Here is a 22,216-nt window from a genome sequence, read left to right as displayed (position 1 = left end):
CAGGTGGATGCGGGGAGGATGTTCCCGATGATGGGTGAAACTAGAACTAGGGGGCATAGTCTTAGAATAAGGGGCTGCTCTTTCAAAACTGAGATGAGGAGGAACTACTTCACTTAGAGGGTGGTAGGTCCATGGAATATGCTGCCCCAAAAAGCTGTAGAAGCTACATCATTACATAAATTTAAAGCAGAAATAGACAGTTTCCTAGAAGTAAAGGGAATTAAGGGTTACGGGGAGCGGGCAGGAATTTGGACATGAGTCAAGGTTCGGATCGGACATGGCCATGTGGGTAGCGGAGCGGGCCCAGGGGCTGTGTAGCCTGATCCTGCTGCTATTTCGTGTGTCTAATTCTGTTAGATTCAGGAGATGGTTCTGTGATAGTAGATTGGCAGTTAGGATCAGATCAGCCATGATCTTATTGAATGGCGGAGCAGGCTCGAGGGGCCGATTGGCCTACTCCTGCTCCTATTTCTTATGATCTTATGTTCTTATGACCCATCACTCAGAGCAACCATCTGGCCTGTACACACCTCACAAACAATGTTCCCTTTAATCATTTTTTCAGTGCGCAGCCCCTTTAACGGGCTGTGCGGGCCATTCAAATGTCCGTGTATGCGTGGTTATTTCTATTGAAAAGGCCATGAGTCAGCCTGCGCTGGTCATCCAGAGCACAGCCACGTAGCTTAACGGGAACATTGCTCACAAGTGAAAATGGAATTTCAATGTCTGCCAGTCATCTATGCTGCTTTCATCAGCCTATGGTTTTGTTGATTCTAGCCCACTGTTCAAACTTGTTATTTAGTGTGCAGTGTCAACCAGTGAAAATTCAGAACGGCAACAGTAAGTGAGTCACTGGAAAGTAGGTCACTTGTGTTCTTTGTATCTCCTAAAAGTATGAGATATCTGCATTGAAGCTGTCTTTTGTTCTTAACTTAGAAAAATCTACGCCTATGTTGAGTCCTGCACGTTCCCCAAATATGTTACCAACATTTTCAGCAAATTTTAATGAAATTTCTGCATAATTTGAGCAACCTAGGGGAGAAGAGTGAGTGCCACAGCCCCAGCCTATATCTGACTTATTTACTTACAATTTGGCAGCAGTATGTTAACCTCATGTGTGTTTAAATTACTCAAAATACATACAGCTATAGCAAAACTACCTTCTGACAAACTTTTCACAATAAATATCGTTAAAAGGTCAGAGAAATTAAAATAATTCAAGTTTTATTTTAATCCACTGTATTTGTGAAATGGTCCAGAGTAATAATCCTTGTTACATTTTTGATTTTGGTACAAAAACTTTTGTATGGTTAAATATGTTTTGCTGCTTGCCATCAGTTGGTATTTTGGCTCTGTGCAGAGAACTGTCATACAGCATAAAGCATGGTGTGTCCTATAATTTTATGTGGAGTTAGGACAGTTAACTTGACTTTATTTGTCTATACATTTTGTAAATAATGGCCCTGATTTTGCTGTAATAATAATGGCGAGGCTGTTGGCTCTTGCCATTATTACAGGGTAAATCTGACAGCAACTTCTGGCATCTGCACATGCGCAGTTAAATGGGGAAATCCAGAGATTGCTGTCAGAGATACCTTACTCCTCCACAAGGTGTGCTGCTGCAGTCCTCACCAATAGGCACTGTAATGGCGTGAACTTGGGGTACTTACCCATTAGTTATGCACTAAATTCAGCTGAAAAGGTTAGAGCTGGTACATTTGGGAGTAAGTGAGTTTTTAATGGCATAATAAGTGATAATTATTGCTGGACAACCTCTCTGGCCCTGAAAGATTCATTTTACAAGTGTGGATTCTCATTCCCTCAGAAGAAAATTAAAATGTGTTTTTATTACTTTTTCTGTTAGTCTTTTATCTCTCTCCCTTAATCCCATCTGCATTTCCCAATCTTTATTTTGCTTTCTCTACATCATTTAAATGTAATTTATATTTCCTGCTTTATAATTCCTGGTTTGAACTCTGCATGTCTCAATGAGGATATCTCAGTTTGATTGTTTGAAAAGCCTCGTTGTTGCTTTACCTGTTCAGAGCTGCCACAGATTCCCTGTAAAGGGCACCACACTGAAACAGACACTGGATTAGTGGAAATCAACGTTGACAAACCCGCAAAAATCTGTGGGCAGTTGTACACGAGGTGAAGTCATTCCTTTGCTGCTGAGAGCAAAATCTGGGCCATTGTTTTCAACTATATCGGGAAAGTATCATATTTGTCACTACCATAACAAGATGTACCTTCAAACCTTTTACTGGCACTAGGACACATTTAATTTTGAACAAAAGCTTTCCATTGCTTTTGTATCCATGACTACCATAAATATGTTTTGCCCATAAATAAACTTTGCATCTCATTAATAAAAAATACTTTGCACTTTTGCAGGATGAGCCTGTTGCAGTTGGCAAACAGTGGACGAGAGACTCTGCCCAGGTCACTTACACAGCCCCAGCAGTTTCTTACTCACAGGAGCTGATGTACATCAATGGAAATACGAGCTATAGTTACCATGGTTATGGAGGACTGGGTGGTGAGAAGCAAAATCCAACTTCCTTACCAAGTGATGGTACAAACAGTGGTAGGTGCTATTGGATATCTGTTATTGATCATCAGTAATATCTCAAACAGTTTCAATATAAAGAAATAATTTCTTGAATGCATTAGTCATATTCTGGATAATTGAATGTTACTAAAAAAATCTATACAGTACTCCAAATGCAAATACACAGAAGGCTGAGGACCTAAGATAAAAAAGGAGACTTTAGTGAAAGAGCAAAGGGATTTAATATGTTTTGTCATGTTAATCCTGTTTCAGCAGCTCAGAACAGGATGCCAGGTGCCAATGTAAAGTCAGAGGTTTAAATGCAACAACTTTGTCAAAATGTATCCGTAAGACAGATTTAGCAGCTGTTAATGTCATTACCTTAATCGTTATCAACAATCGCAGTATCTGAATACTGAGAAATCATCTTGCTTTTGTCAGGTTTGTACAAAAGCACCAGGAGCTAGCAATTTTTAAAATGAATAAAGAACTTCCCCAATAAATCTGACGTACATATAATGTTATTCTTGTTTAAAGATTTACAGTATGTCATCTTATGTTCTTATGTTCTTATCTGCTATTGCATATTATGTAACAAAACTTGCCAAAGGGATAGCTGGAATGTTAAATTTATAAAACTGATTGCAGAAATAATCAGAGTGACTTGAAATTAAGGTGAGATATACATTAGAAGTGCATCCAAGTATAGAGTAATGTTTCATTTCTATTCAAAGGCCCAGCAGATCTCAGCGTGAAGAAGTCACTTGCATCACACTCTGGATCCTCCAACATTAACAATTCCAAAACCCCACCGGCTCAGCTGAGTCCCACTGAAATAAATGCAGTACGGCAGCTTGTTGCAGGATATCGAGAGTCAGCAGCCTTTTTACTCCGTTCTGCAGATGAGCTTGAAAACTTGATTTTACAGCAGAATTAACTCCCATCAAGCTGCCCTCTTCGCTGTTGATGTTTAGATTTCTGGGGCAGACACCTCTCTGTTACTATACAGTACCATGGGATAAAGGCTGTCATAGTCTCCCGTCATACCCCTGAATGTTCAACAACAAATTGGACCACCTCTGGTCTTTTATGAGGAACCATTGCATTTGCAGCATAAAGCTTCAATCTGTTCTACTTCATATTTTCTAATTGAAGTAACAAACAGAACATGACCACAAATGTTTAACCATCTTCAATGACTGACCGCCAAGTAAAAACAACAGCATCAATATCGTCTTACGTTCCAAGTGCAATATGAGTTTAAGGTGCTACAATAGTTTACTTTGTACAATTGCAGAGATGAAAAGAATTTAAGGAGGCTTTATACCTGTGAAAAAGAATCATGTTGTAGTAGGTGCTGAGCAGGATATGGGAATTTGTTGCTGGTTTTGGGGTGGTGGTAACAGGTTAATGGGGGATTACTAAGCCAATATCATTTATCATATTGGGATTACGCTCCTCCTGTTATCTATCCCCATCTCACTCACACATACATCTACCCCTGTGTTCCGGTAAATTAAATCCTGATGACTATTATGGTGCCTGTGTAAAATGCATCTGAAAGCAAAATAGACAAGTTGTTTATTGGATTGATTTAAATCTGATGTTTATTGGAAAAATAAAACAAAAAACCTTGTGGGATGTATTTCACTGTAGGTTGTATATTTTGCAAGTAACAATCTGAGATCTTTGTACAGTTTCATTTTAGAGAATTCTATTGAGAGGATGTCATGAGACACCTTTTACTGTGGGATGTATTTTGCTGTAGGTTGTATATTTTGCAAGTAACAACGTGAAATCTTTGTACAGTTCCATTTTACAGAATTCTATGAAAGGAGGCCAGGAGACATTCTTTTGATGTGATGTGCAGTTCACTGCAATATTTTGTTGTTCCCTAAAGCCTGTACTGACTGGATGCAGTTCTCTCACAATTACTGTGGGTGTACTTATATTCTGTCAATTATTTTATAAATTATTAATTGTACACAAATTGATGTTAATTTCAGTTGTTTAAGACCATTTTATCTGTACTTCTTGGGGAAATTGCTTTTGCTTTTCATGTTAGAATATAATTTAAATTTTGTATTTTTGCTGTGCACTTAGTGAAGAGGTATAGTGGGTTTCCCTGTATAGTTTCTACACTTGTGAATTCCTTAAAAACTGTCTCATTCATGTTGATTCTCATTTACGTTTTGATAATTGTGTTTAATGAACTGGTAACATTTTGAGTATATGTGAATTAGTGTTTTTCAATTTGTTAACAACTCCTGACTGTGATTGTGAACTGCGTTATGTGCACTTTGTTCTATAGTAATTGGACAGCACTGACATCTAAGCTTTTTGTAATGTTTATTTGATTGATTGATATATTGTTTAACAAAGTCAAAATGGTTGGTATTGTAGGTGAATATAAATGTGAGAAAACAGTCACTGCTATAATCCAAATATTTGTGGATTTTTCCTTCTACTGCAGCATATACCTCTTAATAGAAAGCTGGAACCAATAAATATTGAACAAAATTAGTTTTGAAACATCTTGACAGATAATGCCAAAATATATTTATAGTGCAATGCAAGTGCCTTTCCCTCCTGGTTAACAACTAATTCTAATGGATGCTAGATACATATTTACTAAAGCAACAGTATGCATTACCCAGGAAAAGTTATTGTAGGCTATTTTAGAGTCTTTAATTACATTTGTTGCACTGCAAACTCAGTTATAAAAAAATATTTAAAATTCTAACCTATTTTTGTCATGTCACTAAAATGTTAATTGGAATTGAAATATTTTCACATGCAAGTCATTCCGAGAACAGTTATTTTAGTAATTATGCACAAAGGTAGTACTACATACAGGAGCATAAAGGTATTCTTGGTCCAGCCAAAATAGAAGTTCATAATGTGGGCTCCAATATTCAGCCAATGAGAACATTCATTTTGACTGTGTATGGGAGCGTTATTATGTGCATGGCTCAGCTACTCAGAATAAACTTACTGAGCCATCAGGGGAGGATAGGAAACTGTCTTAATTGGTTCATTTTCGTTATCTAGACACATCGCACTGCATGTTTTTTTGATTCACCCACTGCAGACGATCTATCCACCAGATAGGAAGAATTCCCTTAGTAATTGCACTACCATCAACGACAAAAGCCGTAAGCTGACCAATTGAAATAATTCCTTGTATTCCTGTGATGGCTCAGTGAGTTTTTCTTGTGAATGGCGCTGACATCTAGACCAGAAAGATACCATCTGCACTGTGCTGAGTTAACTGGCCTTAATGAGAACAGCAGTATGGTGTCAGCACTCCTGGGTTAGGCAGGAACCAATTGGCTAAAGATGCTAATCCTGATTGCATTTAGTAGTCCCTTCTGGAGGTGCATGCTTGCTGTTGACACCAGTTGAAAGAACTGGGTTCAGCTGTGATGGAATAGCCTGCCACCAGTTACTGTCAAGCTCATACATGAATAATGGCCACCCGTGCCAAGAACTGAAGGGTGCCTGGGATCTTTAAATGGATGGAACCACTAGCCACACAATTTCCCACTCATTATTCACATGAATTCTGCCGGTGATAATGTTACTGCCAGGCAGAAAAACAACCTAACATATTAATTCCTGGTTCAGCAAAAATACTTCTATATATTCTTCTATATATTCCATCCTAAGTTACTGGCAGACACAATGCTTTGGAGATTGAGAGAAAAAAATACCATCCTTCTCTAAGACTGTTATCAAGTTTTAACTCTTAATCATTTATTAACCAATGCCTAACGCCTATGGCCTACCCCAAAATATCAAAGCCTGTATAAAAGGCATCGCTAGTTACTAGATGGCAGTAGTAAGGCAGAAGCCCCACCTCCAACCTCTTTCCTTTCCAAAATTCCTGAACGTGTTGTTGCCTCCCAAATCCGTGCCCATCTTTCCTGCAACTCCACGTTTAAATCTCTCTGATCAGGTTTCTGTCCTTGCCACAGCATTGAAACACTGCTCATCAAAGTCATGTGACATTATCTGCGACTGTGACCATGATGCACTATCCCTCTTCAATTTATCTGCAGCCTTTAGATAAGGTCGACCACACCATCCTTCTCCAACGCTTCTCCTCCATTGTCTATCTTCATGGGATTGTTCTCGCTGAGTCCAAGTTTTACCTATCCAATTGTAGCCAGAACATCTCTAGTAATGGCTTCTCTTACTGCCTCCTCCACCATTGTTACCTCCGGAGTTACCCAACGAGCTTTCCTTGGCCCCACATACTTTTTCCTTATCTACATGCTGCCCCTTGACAACATCATCCGCAAACATGAGGATGGAGCTTTCACATGTACACTGATGAAACTAGCTCTACCTCTCCACCACCTCACTTGATCCCTGTGCTGCCATTTTGTTGTTAAACTGCTTGTCCAATATCCAGTCTGGGATGAACTGCAACTTCGTCCAGTTAAACATTGTGAAGACTGAAGTAATCACCTTTGGCGCCTGCCACAAACTCCATATCCTCACCACCGATTCCATCTGTCCGCCTGGCCATTGTCTCAGGCTGGACCAGATTGTTCGCAATCTCTACATCATATTCAACCCTGAGCTGAGCTTCCAACTCCATATCCTCTCCATCCCAAGGACCGCCTACTTCCAACTCCGTAACAATGCCAGCCTCTACCTCTGCTTTAGCCCATCTGCTACTGAAACCCTCATCCATGCCTTTATCACCTTCAGACTCAGCTGTTCCAATGCTCTCCTGGCCAACCTCCCATTCTCCATCCTCTGAAATTGCTGCCCGTATCTTGTATTGTACCAAGTTCTGCTCATCCATCAGCCCGGTTCTTGCTGACTTACATTGGCTCCCAGTCCCCCAACGTCTCAAATTTAAAATTCTCATCCCATTTAAAGCCTTTCATGCCTTGCACCTTCATATCTCTGTAACCATCTCCAGCCCTACAACACCCCCACACCCACCTTTGACCCACCATTGGTGACGTGCCTTCAACTGTCTAGGCCACATACTATGGAATTCCGAACATAAGAAAAGAAATAAGGGAAAAGACCAGCTGGTCCATGAAGCCTGTCCCATCTGGCGTGGTGTAACTTCCATATGCCATCACACCATCCCCCCACACAGCCATGTAACCTCCTGTGAGAAACAAAAAAAAGAGAAAAACCCTTTGGCTACTGCACAGACACAGAGCAGTGGTTTATCAAACCTTAGACACATACCTAGCCCAGAGGATAAAGCATCATTGGTGCAGAAAGGCAAATTATAGAGACTTGTGTAACATTACTAGTGTCTTGAACCTGAGGGCATTTAACTGAAGAGATCAAGGGGGAAAAATTGAGTTGCACCCCCGTTTGGGGCACTAACTTCGCCGGAGCGCTACTTTTGAAAAAATTGGCGCCCCTGTGGCTGAAATTCATCGATAGCGCCCTAAGAGGGAAGTGGGGTGCTACTGGAAGCACCCCGCCTACCTCTTGGGCGCTGCGAGTGAATATTACGGCGCTGCGGCACATTGGGCCGTGGTACTGCAGGCCTTCTTCCCCTTCTTAAAGGGGAGGGGTCTTGCGCAGCACGACCCAGGGCCCAGCTGGGCCACCAGTGATCGAAGTGCCGGCAAAAGAGCCCGGCACTCAAGAGAAGTGCCAGGCTCACGGAGCACAGCCGACACTCCATGGGGGGGCTGGTCAGGAGGCCAGGGACGGCAACATGGGGCACGTGCTGGCAGATGGCCAGGAACAAAAATGGCCGCCCGGCACCTCACCTTTAATTAGCGCTGCCCCAGCCGCAGGTAGGCCCCCCTGACCCCGTCGGACATAACGTTCGGCGGGAAGTCAGGGGGCGCACCGAAGATCATGGCCGGGGCGCGAGTGGGGCACTGCGCATGGTGATTATGTCATCACCAGCGGCGCAGCACCGCAGGGCGCTAATGGTTACCGCCGCCGCTAACCTCCCGCTGAATTTTGCGGGAGACGTTGGCGGTGCCGCGCCCGGGCATTAGTTGCTTTGCGCCCCGTTAGCACCCTCTTATGTTTCTCAAAATTTTAGGCCCAGTTATGCTTTGAAGGTTATAACTATTGGAGCAGCAACAATATACATACCGTGCGAATACTGCGTCTTATAATGTAATAGGTCAGAGTTTGCACACTCTCCAAGACTTAGGGCTAAATTTAACAGCCAAAAACAGGTGGATTGGAGTTGGGACAGATATTAAAATTTAAACAATCTGAAACCTGATCCCAAACCGCTCATTTAGGGGTTTAACGGATGTGGGCAAGGGCTGGGCAGTTAACCTGCTCCCAGGCGGTGGGTTAGCAATTTACATATTTTAATGAGGCTGGCAGCCTCTGATTTAACCAGCTTTCCAGGTTTTACAGTGGGCAAATTGATTTCCCAGGTCTCGGAAAACCTGGCAGCTGAAGGGAGTTGAGGACAGCTTCGGGGAGAAGGTAAGTGCCTTTACAGCACTGCTTGTGGGCCAGGAGGAGCAGGAGTGCTTCTGCCAGTCTCCCAAACTCTCCTCCATCATATCCACCCTGACAAAGACCCCCGGGATTCGACCTTCCCCTGCCCAGGGTTGTGGATTGGACCTACCTGCTCCTGCGGCTTTCTCCGGAGTCTTCTCCGCCCAACTGGAGGCCAAGCCTGTCAGTCAGGCTGACATCCAGGCAGGGAACCTGTCAATGACAAAAGACGCACACTCTGGAGTTTAAACTCCAAAGCATGCAGGGAAACCCAGGCTATAGTCTCTCAACAATATGTTATGCTTTACAACCACATGCCGGGACTGGAATCTAACCTGAAGAAATTGTTATTCAACATGGTGACTCAGGTGTAATCATCTTTTCTCCTTGATTTGTGTGTACAGCAACATGGGGTAGAATTGTACTTTGCTCTGACTATATAAGGCAAGTGGTCACCTCTCCAAACAGTTCTCCATTAATGGAGCATGGATGCAATCCAATGTGAATCTAGGTAGATGCCTCTTCTAATTGCAAGGCACTATAGCATGAGGTACACCACAAAAAAATTACAAAATACAGAGCACTCCCAGAGCTATCCAACTATGTGAATCTCATCTTGAATAGATTAAGCTTTGTCTTATCATGAATAAATGAATTTATGTGCCTGGATCTACCAATGCTAAGTGATTTTTTGAGCATTAGTTACAATTTTGAACAATGTTTCATTGGATAAGCATGTCGCCTGTTATTTTATTTAGATGGATTTGCTCACTCCCAGATGGTTGACAGTCAGGAGCTAGGTCATTTTCTGGGCATTTGAATTTTCTAGGACCTCTTATTTGGTTGATTTTCATCAATTGATTAATGTCTCCCTACTCTTCACATGGGAACAGTCCACCACCAACAACAACTTGCATTTATACAACATGTTTAATGTAGAATCCATCCCATGGCACTTTACAGAGGCATGGGGGAAAAATCAACACCAAGCTAAGGAAGTAGAGATAAGAATGGCTGACCAAAAGCTTTGCCGAAGAGGTGGACTTTACTATGGGTCTTAAAGAAGGAGAGGAAGGTCAGGAGATGGAGGAGCTCAGGAAATGGGAATCCAGATAGTGGGATGTAGTCAGCTCAAAGCATGGCTGCCAATGGTGGGCAAAAGGCGGCGTGATTAACAAGAGGCTGGAGTCAGATCAACAGAGAACTCTGGAGGTGGTTGTAGTGCTGAAGGAGGTTATAGAGATTGGGAAGGGTGAGGCCATTGAGAGATTTAAAGACAAGGATAATTTTTTTTAAGAGGCGCTGGGAGACCAAGAGCCAATCTAGATCAGCAATGATAGGGGTAATGGACCTGTGGGACTGGGTGCAAGATAAGATACAAGCAGCATAATTCTGGGCATGCTGTAGTTTGTGGTAAGTGAAGGCTGGCATAGGAGTGTTGGAGTAATTGAGCCAGAAGGTGACAAAGGCATGAGTGAGGGTTCCAGTAGTAATGGGCTGAGGTAGGGGTGAAGACAGATGCTATTACAGAGGTGGAAGTAGGTAGTCTTTGAGATGGAGAGGATATGGGGTCAGAAACTTAGCTTGTAGTTGAACAGGACTCTGAGCTTACTAACCATCTGCTTCAACCTGAGCAGTGGCTGGGAGGGTGATGGGGTCAGTGGCCAGTAAGCAGTCTGCACGGTGGGGGTCAAAGACAATGGCTTAAATCTTCCCAATGTTTAGTTGGAGGAAGTTTAGACTCATCGAAACCCGGCACTGTTGGGAATCTAGCAGTATCAAGAAAATCTTGCAGCTTAGCAATTGTTACTCTGTGGTACAAAAGAATTGAATAAACCTCTCATTCTTTAGGAACAACATATCAGCCACTTTCCAAATACAGGTGTCCAATACCAGCTGAATCACCTTGTAGAACCTGGAATGAACCTATGGCCAAGTAATTATCGGTTGACTAATAATCACAGGCAGAGTAGTTGGAGTCATTGGTAATTCCTCCAAATCAAGTGTAAGCATTTGACACAACTCAATCATTGCCACTCTTCCAGGCTATAGGATCCTTATGAGATGCTGAGAGGTTGTTTCCCCTTATGCACTAGGGGGCATAGTCTCAGGATAAGGGGTCGGCCATTTAAGACTGAGATGAGGAGGAATTTCTTCACTCAGAGGGTTATGAATCTTTGGAATTCTCTACCCCATAGGGTTGTGGATGCAGAGTCTTTGAGTATATTCAAGGCTGAGATAGATAGATTTTTGGACTCTAGGGGAATCCAGGGATATGGGGATCAGGTGGGAAAGTGGAGTTGAGGCCAAAGATCAGCTATGATCTTATTGAATGGCAGAGCAGGCTCGAGGGGCTGTATGGCCTACTCCTGCTCCTAATTCTTCTGTTCTTATGTTACTTATGTTCTTATAAAGGACAGGGAAATTGGGAAAGGGTGGGAGTGGGGGGTGTGGGTAGCACTGTTGATAAAAAGACACAATTACCACAGTAGTAAGAAGGAAGTTCATTAAGGTAAGATGAAGAAGGGTGGGAGAAGGTTTGGACCTGTTACAAATACTTTGTAATGTTAGTCGGGCAGTGGAAATACTGAATCAAGTTAAGAAACAACAAAGGATAGAAGACCCTGATGGGAGTTGTCTATGGACTACCTGATAGTGATGATTTAGTGAGGGGATGTATAAATGCAAAGATCAGAGAGCATCTAGTAAAAACATAGACGGGGAGAAACAGACCTGCTCAAGTAGTAAAATCAATGCATTTCTAGAATGTATTCAGAACAGTTTTCTGGAATATTGGCCTGGAATTTGCTGTCAGTGGCAAAGCAAAGGTGTTTGCCACTGGCCCCGAAGTAAGCTTCACACAAAGATCTCGCGATCTCTGTGTCGAGAAGTTCGGGTTTTCCGAAGCGTAACTCAAATCAACAGGGTATAGTGGGAATCCCCTAGTGCGAACTGCTGTGACGTCAAAAAGCTGCCTAAGCAGCCAATCAATGCAGAATTCTCACAGACGGGGAACGAGGAAGTGAGTAAGCTCTTAAAATTCTAACTCTTTAAAAATGTTAGAGAGAGCAAAAGTTTCTTTAAAAATTTTTTTTTTTTTAAATGGATAAATTTGAAACTGCACAAAATTAAAATGAGGTTTTCAGGGTCATAACATTTATTTAGCAGTCAATACCATGTTAAAACCCCAGTTACACCTAATCCCTTTGGGTCTAACTTTCAATGGGGAATTTAACAGCGTAATTACCACAGAAGATTCAAAATTTGTCAGTTTGCATGATTGAGAGATTTCACTAATTGCCGGCTTGGGGGGCGGGGGCACTGCACAGCCTGTTTTGAAGCTGTGAATGATGGACCACAACTTCAGGATTTCCGCATGCACTAAATCCTGAAGATGCAGTCAGTTTCAAAGAACATAAGAAATAGGAGCAGCGTAGGCCATTTGGCCCCTCGAGCCTGCTCTGCCATTTAATGAGATAATGGCTGATCTGATCATGGGCTCAGCTCCATTTCCGTGCCCGCTCCCCATAACCCATCACTCCCTTATTGTTCAAAAATCTGTCTATCTCCACCTTGAATATATTCAATGACCCAGACTCCACAGCTCTCTGGGGCAGAGAATTCCACAGATTTATGACCCTCTGGGAGAAAAAATTCCGCCTCATCTGTTTTAAATGGACGACCCCTTATGCCCCCAAGTTCTAGATTCCCCCATGAGGGGAAACATCTTCTCTTCATCTACCTTGTCCAGCCCCCTCAGTATCTTGTATGTTTCAAATGTAAGAAGTCACACAACACCAGGTTATAGTCCAACAGATTTATTTGAAATCACAAGCTTTCGGAGCGCTGCTCCTTCATCAGGTGAAGTGAAAAGTTGCATATAAGCAGAGCATATATAGTCAGAGAATACTGCCAGATGATTACAGGTAACCTTTCTAACTGCCCTTTATCACACCTCGGCAGAGAGATAATCACAGCAATCAAAGGTGTGAATGGTGTCCAAACAGGTCAGTCAGGAAAACATTACATCAAAGAACAATGAGGTGGGGTCACAAGGGGTCAAATGTTGCAGATGCTGGGGTCTGTATGAAAAACAAAAATCAAACAAAAAACTTTTTTCGCTGGAAATCACAGCAGGTCCGGCCGCATCTGTGTAGAGAGAACAAGCCAACGACGACGCGAGTCTGGATGACTTTACGTCAGGTGGGGTTACATGTAGCGTGACATGAACCCAAGATCCCGGTTGGGGCCGTCCTCATGAGTGCGGAACTTGGCTATCAGTTTCTGCTCGACGATTTTGCGTTATCGTGTGTCTCGAAGGCTGCCTTGGAGAATGCTTACCCAAAGATCGGAGGCTGAATGTCCTTGACTGCTGAAGTGTTCCCCGACTGGGAGGGAACACTCCTGCATGGCGATTGTTGTGCGGTGTCCGTTCATCCGTTGTCGCAGTGTCTGCATGGTTTTGCCGATGTACCATGCTCCGGTGCATCCTTTCCTGCAACGTATGAGGTAGACAACGTTGGCCGAGTAGATGAGTATGTACCATGTACCTGGTGGGTGGTGTCCTCATGTGTGATGATGGTATCTGTGTTGATGATCTGGCATGTCTTGCAGAGGTTGCCGTGGCAGGGTTGTGTGGTGTCGTGGTTGCTGTTCTCCTGAAAGCTGGGTAATTTGCTGTGAACGAAGTTCTGTTTGAGGTTAGGCGGCTGTTTGAAGGCGAGTAGTGGAGGCGTGGTGATGGCCTTAGCGAGGTGCTCATCATCATCGATGACATGTTGAAGGCTGCGAAGAACATGGCATAGTTCCTCCACTCCGGGGAAGTACTGGATGACGAAGGGTACTCTGTTGGTTGTGTCCCGTGTTTGTCTTCTGAGGAGGTCTATGTGATTTTTCGCTGTAGCCCATCGGAAATGTCAATCGACGAGTCGCGCGTCATATCCCGTTCTTATGAGGGCGTCTTTCAGCGTCTGTAGGTTTCCATCACGTTCTTCCTCGTCTGAGCAGATCCTGTGTATTCACAGGGCTTGTCCATAGGGGATGGCTTCTTTAACGTGGTTAGGGTGGAAGCTGGAGAAGTGGAGCATCGTGAGGTTGTCCGTGGGCTTGCAGTAGAGTGAAGTGCTGAGGTGTCCGTCTTTGATGGAGATTCGTGTGTCCAAGAATGAAACCGATTCTGAGGAGTAGTCCATGGTGAGTTTGATGGTGGGATGGAACTTGTTGATGTTATCATGTAGTCTTTTCAGTGATTCTTCGCCGTGGGTCCATAGGAAGAAAATGTCGTCGATGTATCTGGTGTATAGCGTTGGTTGGAGGTCCTGTGCAGCGAAGAAGCCTTGCTCGAACTTGTGCATGAAGATGTTGGTGTATTGGGGTGCAAATTTCATCCCCATGGCTGTTCCGTGTGTTTGTGTAAAGAACTGGTTGTCGAAGGTGAAGACATTGTGGTCAAGGATGAAGCAGATGAGTTGTAGGATGGCGTCTGGAGATTGGCTGTTGTTGGTGTTGAGTACTGAGGCTGTCACAGCGATGACGTCATTGTGGGGCATACTGATGTAGAGTGCCGAGACGTCCATCATGGCGAGGAGTGTTCCTGGTTCAACTGGTCCGTGGATGCTGAGTTTCTGTAAGAAGTCTGTAGTGTCGCGACAGAAGCTGGGGGTTCCCTGTATGATGGGTTTCAGGATGCCCTCGACGTATCCAGAGAGGTTCTCACACAGGGTTCCATTGCCTGATACTATAGGACGTCCGGGTGTGTTGGCTTTGTGTATCTTTGGGAGGCAGTAGAAGTCTCCCACGCGGGGAGTATGTGGGATGAGGGCGCGTAGGATGCTTTGAAGGTCTGGATCAAAAGCTTGTGATTTCAAATAAATCTGTTGGACTATAACCTGGTGTTGTGTGACTTCGTACATTTGTGCACCCCAGTCCAACTCCGGCATCTCCACATCATGGCTACTATCGACACCACAAACTGCCAGCTCAAAGTGGAGAGGATCTCCAAGAAGATCGCGCATATCGACACAGACATCAAGTTTCTACAGAGATGCAAGAAAGCAGACAAGATCCCGAAAGGACTACAGATCACGAACCCACTCATGTCGACTTACAACACAGACTACGCTGAGAGACTCTGCCGTCGTACCTCTCGCACACTCCTCAACCATCTCGTACACCAGCTCTACAGCAGACGCCGCAACCTCAAAACCAAGATAGAGTCCATGTTCTCAGCGTGTGCTCAGGACACAGCAGACCAGCTACGAGACACCGCCAAACAGACGAGGCAACGGAACTATGCTGCCTACATACACACCAAGAACAGGAAGCTTGAGAAACTCGGCATCATCACCAGCAGCAACCAAGCCTCCCCCGGTACCATGGTTGAAACCACAGGGAAGTCCATCGTCAACTTGTCCGACCACACCCTTCAATGAGACGAAATCGAAGTTCTCAGCCGAGGGCTCAATTTCTGCCCCACCACCAAAATGGACCCCATCGGTCTCGCGGCAGACACAGAGGAATTCATGAGGAGAATGAGACTCTGGGAATTCTTCCACAAATCCCAAGATGTCAGCAGCGAACCCAGTGAGACAATCAATGATCTGGAACAGCAGACAGAGGGATCCGCAGTGCAGCAACCGAAGAAGAAAGAGTCAAATTGGACCCCTCCGGAGGGTCGCTGCCCTAAGCTTGACATGTATGCTCAAGCTGTCAGGAAATGCATCAACGCCAGATTCATCAGCCGCACTCACAAGACAGTCCAGAATGTCACCCGAGCACAACGCAACGCCATCCACACTCTCAAGACCAACCGCAACATCATCATCAAACCAGTAGACAAAGGAGGAGCCATCGTCATACAGAACAGAACGGACTATTGCAAAGAAGCATACCGACAACTGGACAACCAGGAACACCACAGACAGTTACCCGCAGATCCGACCAAAGAACACACCCGCCAACTCAACAGACTGATCAAGACCTTTGATCCAGACCTTCAAAGCATCTGTAAGATCCGCAAAATTAATATTGTCAGATAAGGGTCCTTTGGCAGAAGAGGCCTTTACTTTTAAAAGACTATTTTAAAAAGAAGCCCAGGAAAAGGGACACACAAAATGGCCACCAGCCCCCGTGACTAGCTTTTTGGACACTTTAAAATGGTTCCTGCAGTCCCCAGACAGCCTTTGTGGATTCAGCCTACAGTAAGTTCTGGAAGGCCATTTCGGAGAAAACGAAACCAGACAGAACCACATACATATGGATTGGATGCAGATCCAGTCAGATCAGCCTGCAGATACAGGCCATCTAAATGTTTACCCAGACAAAGGGAAACAGTTTTATATTCATAAGGGGAGCATCAAAGACCCATTAAAGACATCAAGAAGACATTCAAAACAATACAAGGTCATTCCAGACCAGAGATGGCCATCACCGGCCATCCTGAAAGCAGTTTACATATAATAACTACCCCGTTGTGATACAAGCCCGCCAAAAGTTAAACAAAGACTAATCTTGATTTGGCGGGAGATAAAGGCTTCTTTGAAAAGTATAATTGGGGATCCCGGGGAAAGACAGGGCAGCTGGTTGAAGAATTGAGTGCAGATAGTCGATGACATTGGGGATCCATCGAAGATCCAAGAGGAAGCTGGTAGATGCTTCAGGAAAAACGAACACGCTAAAACCTCGTAGCCAGAGAGAGAATCGGTAGCGGGAATGCCTTGGCCATTCCTGAGTCAAGAAGGTGGTTCGAGTTTAGCGTTCGGCCTCCGGGGTATTTGTCGGGAGATCATCGACCAAAAACCCCGGGGCCGCTGCAAAACGAGGAGAAAGTCGAGGAAAAGAAGAGAGGACGAAACGCCCTACCACATCGTGGGCTGGAGCACGGAGAAAAACGAGGTGTGAACGAGATGAGTGTCCGCTCGTCTTGCTGAAGCAGAGAAGCCATCAGCCTGAGCAGCCCGCTGCTCCTACAGCCCAACGACCACGTGGAGACAGGACGCCTGAAAGGATCAAAACGCAGACCTGTTTCAAAACTCTTGCAGTTCCTAACTGGATTGGTGAGCATGTTTCTGGCCCCTCACAATCTGATCTAGATAGGCTTAGGGGGTGGGCATTTAAGGGGTAATTTTAACAATGAGTTGTTGTCCCTTGATGTTCCGTGTGTTTCCCCATTTCATGATGACTTTTGTAAAGTATAATATGCCTGTATCTATCTCAGTTAGTAATGTATTATGAATTTGTTTTTCCCTCCCATGTACCTTTTATTGACTTGCATTTGATTTCTTTTACTCTATGCAATAAAATTTCATTTTGTTTCCATTAAACCTGGCCTATCGAGTATTCTCTACATTGTAGTTCCTGCATCAAAGTCCAGTGTCTAGATCCTAAGGGGCAAGTGGGTCGAACCACTCAAGGTTTTACTGTGCAAGAGAGAGAGGCTTCTAGAGAGAGAAAACCTCTGCGATCGAAAACCCCTTACACATCCTACGTGCCCTCATCCCATGTACTCCCCGCGTGGGAGACTTCTACTGCCTCCCAAAGATACACAAAGCCAACACACCCGGACGTCCTATCGTATCAGGCAACGGAACCCTGTGTGAGAACCTCCCTGGATACATCGAGGGCATCCTGAAACCCATCGTACAGGGAACCCCCAGCTTCTGTCACGACACTACAGACTTCTTACAAAAACTCAGCACCCACGGACCAGTTGAACCAGCAACACTCCTCGCCACGATGGACGTCTCGGCACTCTACACCAGTATCCCCCACAATGATGGCATCGCTGCGACAGCCTCAGTACCAACAACAGCCAATCGCCAGACGCCATCCTACAATTCATCCGCTTCATCCTTGACCACAATGTCTTCACCTTCGACAACCAGTTCTTTACCCAAACACACGGAACGGCCATGGGGATGAAATTCGCACCCCAATACGCCAACATCTTTAAGCACAAGTTCGAGCAAGACTTCTTCACTGCACAGGACCTCCAACCAACGCTATACACCAGATACATCGACGACATTTTCTTTCTATGGACCCACGGCAAAGAATCACTGAAAAGACTACACGATAACATCAACAAGTTCCATCCCACCATCAAACTCACCATGGACTACTCCTCAGAATCGGTTTCATTCTTGGACACACGAATCTCCATCAAAGACGGACACCTCAGCACTTCACTCTACCGCAAGCCCACGGACAACCTCACGATGCTCCACTTCTCCAGCTTCCACCCTAACCACGTTAAAGAAGCCATCCCCTATGGACAAGCCCTGCGAATACACAGGATCTGCTCAGACGAGGAGGAACGCGATGGAAACCTACAGACGCTGAAAGGTGCCTTCGTAAGAATGGGATATGATGCTCGACTCGTCGATCGACAGTTCCGACGGGCCACAGCGAAAAATCACATAGACCTCCTCAGAAAAATCACATAGACCTCCTCAGAAGACAAACACGGGACACAACCAACAGAGTACCCTTCGTCGTCCAGTACTTCAGCGGAGCGGAGAAACTACGCCATGTTCTTCGCAGCCTTCAACATGTCATCGATGATGACGAGCACCTCACTAAGGCCATCACCATGCCTCCACTACTCGCCTTCAAACAGCCGCCTAACCTCAAACAGACCATCGTTCGCAGCAAATTACCCAGCTTTCAGGAGAACAGTGACCACGACACCACACAACCCTGCCACGGCAACCTCTGCAAGACATGCCAGACCATCAACACAGATACCATCACCACACGTGAGGACACCACCCACCAGGTACATGGTACATACTCATGTGACTTGGCCAACGTTGTCTACCTCATACGTTGCAGGAAAGGATGCACCGGAGCATGGTACATCGGCGAAACCATGCAGACACTGCGACAACGGATGAACGGACACTGCACAACAATCGCCATGCAGGAGTGTTCCCTCCCAGTCGGGGAACACTTCAGCAGTCAAGGACATTCAGCCTCCGATCTTCGGGTAAGCATTCTCCAAGGCGGCCTTTGAGACACACGACAATGCAAAATCGTCGAGCAGAAACTGATAGCCAAGTTCCGCACTCATGAGGACGGCCTCAACCGGGATCTTGGGTTCATGTCACGCTACATGTAACCCCACCTGACGTAGAGTCATCCAGACTCGCGTCGTCGTTGGCTTGTTCTCTCTACACAGATGCGGCCGGACCTGCTGTGATTTCCAGCGAAAAAAGTTTTTTGTTTGTTTTTTGTTTTTCATACAGACCCCAGCATCTGCAACATTTGACCCCTTGTGACCCCACCTCATTGTTCTTTGATGTAATGTTTTCCTGACTGATCTGTTTGGACACCATTCACACCTTTGATTGCTATGATTATCTCTCTGCCGAGGTGTGATAAAGGGCAGTTAGAAAGGTTACCTGTAATCATCTGGCAGTATTCTCTGACTATATATGCTGTGCTTATATGCAACTCTTCACTTCACCTGATGAAGGAGCAGTGCTCCGAAAGCTTGTGTTTTCAAATAAATCTGGTGTTCTGTGACTTCTTACACTTGTCCACCCCAGTCCAACTCCGGCATCTCCACATCATTATATGTTTCAATAAGATCACCTCTCATTCTTCTAAACTCCAATGAGTATAGGCCCAACCTGCTCAACCTTTCTTCATAAGTCAACCCCTTCATCTCAGGAATCAACCTCGTGAACCTTCTCTGAACTGCCTCCAATGCAAGTATATCCCTCCTTAAATAAGAAGGCCAAAACTGTACGCAGTACTCCAGGTGTGGTCTCACCAATACCCTGTGCAGTTGTAGCAGGACTTCCCTACTTTTATACTCCAACCCCCTTGCAATAAAGGCCAACGTTCCATTCCTGCATGCTAATTTTTTGTGTTTCATGCACAAGGATCCCCAGGTCCCTCTATACTGCTTTCCTTCTTAAATAGGGGTGTTATATTTGCATTTTCCAATCCGCTGGGACCTCTCCAGAATCTAGGGAATTTTGGTAGATTGCAACCAATGCATCCACTATCTCTGCAGCCACTTCTTTTAAGACCCTGGGATGCAGGCCATCAGGTCCAGGGGGCTTGTCCACCTTTAATCCCATTATTTTACTGAGTACTTTTCCTTTAGTGATAATGAAAGGTGGAATGACGGCGAACGCTGCTGGTTCGCTGTCGTCGGGGCCGCAAATTCCGGGCCAATAGGTTTTAGAATTGATGAGGGAACAGGCCATACTGGATTTAATAAGAAACCAGAATTAGTTAACAATCTATCATTAAGTGAACATCTTGCCATAATATGATTGAGTTTGATATTAGGTATTAGGAGGGAGAGTGCAAACCAGAGTTTTAAATTTAAATAAAGCAACCTTCAAAGGGATGAGAAATAAAGTGACCACAGTAAACTGGGCTGAACTGTATGAGCTGAATGAGTAAACCTGCAGATAAAAAGTAGGAAGTATTCAAAGAAGTATTTGATACAATACAAAACCAGCACATACCCCAAAAAGGCAAAGGCTCTATTTCTGCAGTTCAGCAAGCATGGTCAACAAATGGGGTAAGAGACAGTATCAAGCTAAGAGAAAAGGCTCAGGCAAATGGAATTAAAAGTGGAAATCCAGCAGAATGGGAGAGGTATAAAAAGCAAAAAAAGGGAGACAAAAATGTAATAATTCAAAAAGAGATTATGATAAAAATTTTCAAGGGATATCAAAGCTAATAGCAAACATTTTCACGAATATATTGAGAGAAAGAAAGTGGTAAAGGGGGATGAGAACCCATTAAAGATAGATACAGGTGAGACTATAATAAGGAAATGGCAGACTTGTTAAATAAGTACTTTGTATCCATTTTCACGGTGGAGGAACAGGGCGAATAATACTAGGTCCCTTGCTTTTTGTGGTATATATCAATAAATGATTAAGAAGCTTGCAGAGGACATAAAAATGGCCGTGTGGTTGATAGTGAGGAAGAAAGCTGTAGACTGCAGGAAAATATCAATGGACTGGTCAGGTGAGCAGAAAAGTGGCAAATGCAATTCAATCCGGAGAAGTGTGAGGTAATGTGTAGGGGAGGGCTAACAAGGCAACAATAAATGGTAGGATATTGAGAAGTGTAGAGGAACAGAGGCACCATGGAGTGCATGTCCACAGATCCCTGAAGGTAGCAGGACAGGTAGATAAGGTAGTTAAGAAGGCATACAGGATACTTTCCTTTATTAGCCGAGGCAATTATGAGTGGTCTAGCTAGAATGGATAGGAAAGAGCTATTTTCCCTTAGCAGAGAGGTCAATAACCAGGGGCATAGATTTAAAGTAATTGGTGGAAGGATTAGAGGAGAGTTGAGGAGAACTTTTTTCACCCAGAGGTTGGTGGGGACTGGAACTCAGTGCCAGAAAGGGTGGTAGAGGCAGAAACCCTCATCACATTTAAAAATTACTTGGATATGCACTTGAAGTGCTGTTACCTACAAGGCTATGGACCAAGAGCTGGAAAGTGGAATTAGGCTGGATAGCTCTTTTTCGGCCAGCACAGACACGATGGGCCGAATGGCCTCCTTATATGCCATAAATTTCTATGATTCTATGAATACCAACAAAACAAGGGAACCTAAAAAATAAGTCAAGGGGAGGAACTTAGTCGATTTAAAAAATTGTATGGGGAAAATAATGGGACTTTAGATAGACAAATCTCGAGGATCTAATGATTTCCATGCCAGAGTATTAAAAGAACTAGGTGAGGAAATCATAGATGTGTTTGTCAGTATTTTTCAAAGCTCTCTAGATTCAGGAGATGTGCCTTTTGATTGCAAATAACACTCCATTATTTAAGAAGGGAGGGGAGTAGAAAGCAGCTAACTGCAGACTATCAGATTAACATCAGTTGTGGGGATGTTACTGGAATTCATCATCAGAGACAGTGAGTGACTGAGTGCTTGGACAAGTATTAGCTGATCAAAGAGAGTCAGCATGGATTTGTGAAGGGTAGGTCATGTCTGAATAATTGAGTTAATTATTTTGAGGAAGTCACTAACATGGTGGATAGGGGAGTGTCAATGGCTGTTGTCTATGTGGATTTCCAGAAAGTATTTGATAAGGTTCTACACAAGAGATTAACAAAAATGAAAATTCATGGAACTGGAGGTAAACTTGTGACATGTGTTGGTAATTGGTTGGGAGGTAGGAAACATTCTATAATTGGCGAGATGTGACAATTAGCATTCCCAGGG

The 22,216-nt window shown here is 44.2% G+C and overlaps 1 protein-coding gene across 5 annotated transcripts in view; it reads left to right on the top strand.

Annotated features, from left to right (window-relative positions):
• Positions 1-4,981, top strand: part of LOC147114853 (nucleolar protein 4-like) — a 924,917-nt gene extending 919,936 nt beyond the window's left edge. For all 5 annotated transcript variants that reach the window (XM_085992860.1, XM_085992856.1, XM_085992857.1 and 2 more), the window contains 2 exons: positions 2,395-2,587; positions 3,286-4,981. In XM_085992860.1, the coding sequence (XP_085848986.1) occupies positions 2,395-2,587; positions 3,286-3,488 (396 nt within the window). In that variant the 3' untranslated portion in view covers positions 3,489-4,981. The remainder of the gene's footprint in view (positions 1-2,394; positions 2,588-3,285) is intronic.
• Positions 4,982-22,216: the final 17,235 nt, after the last annotated feature.

Source organism: Somniosus microcephalus, chromosome 7 (assembly GCF_052327205.1).
Source record: "Somniosus microcephalus isolate GS21.2 chromosome 7, FLI_Smic_1.0, whole genome shotgun sequence".
Taxonomy (NCBI): domain Eukaryota; kingdom Metazoa; phylum Chordata; class Chondrichthyes; order Squaliformes; family Somniosidae; genus Somniosus; species Somniosus microcephalus.
The sequence above is the reverse complement of the archived record's forward strand: the minus strand, read 5'-3'. Positions and strand labels throughout refer to the sequence as shown.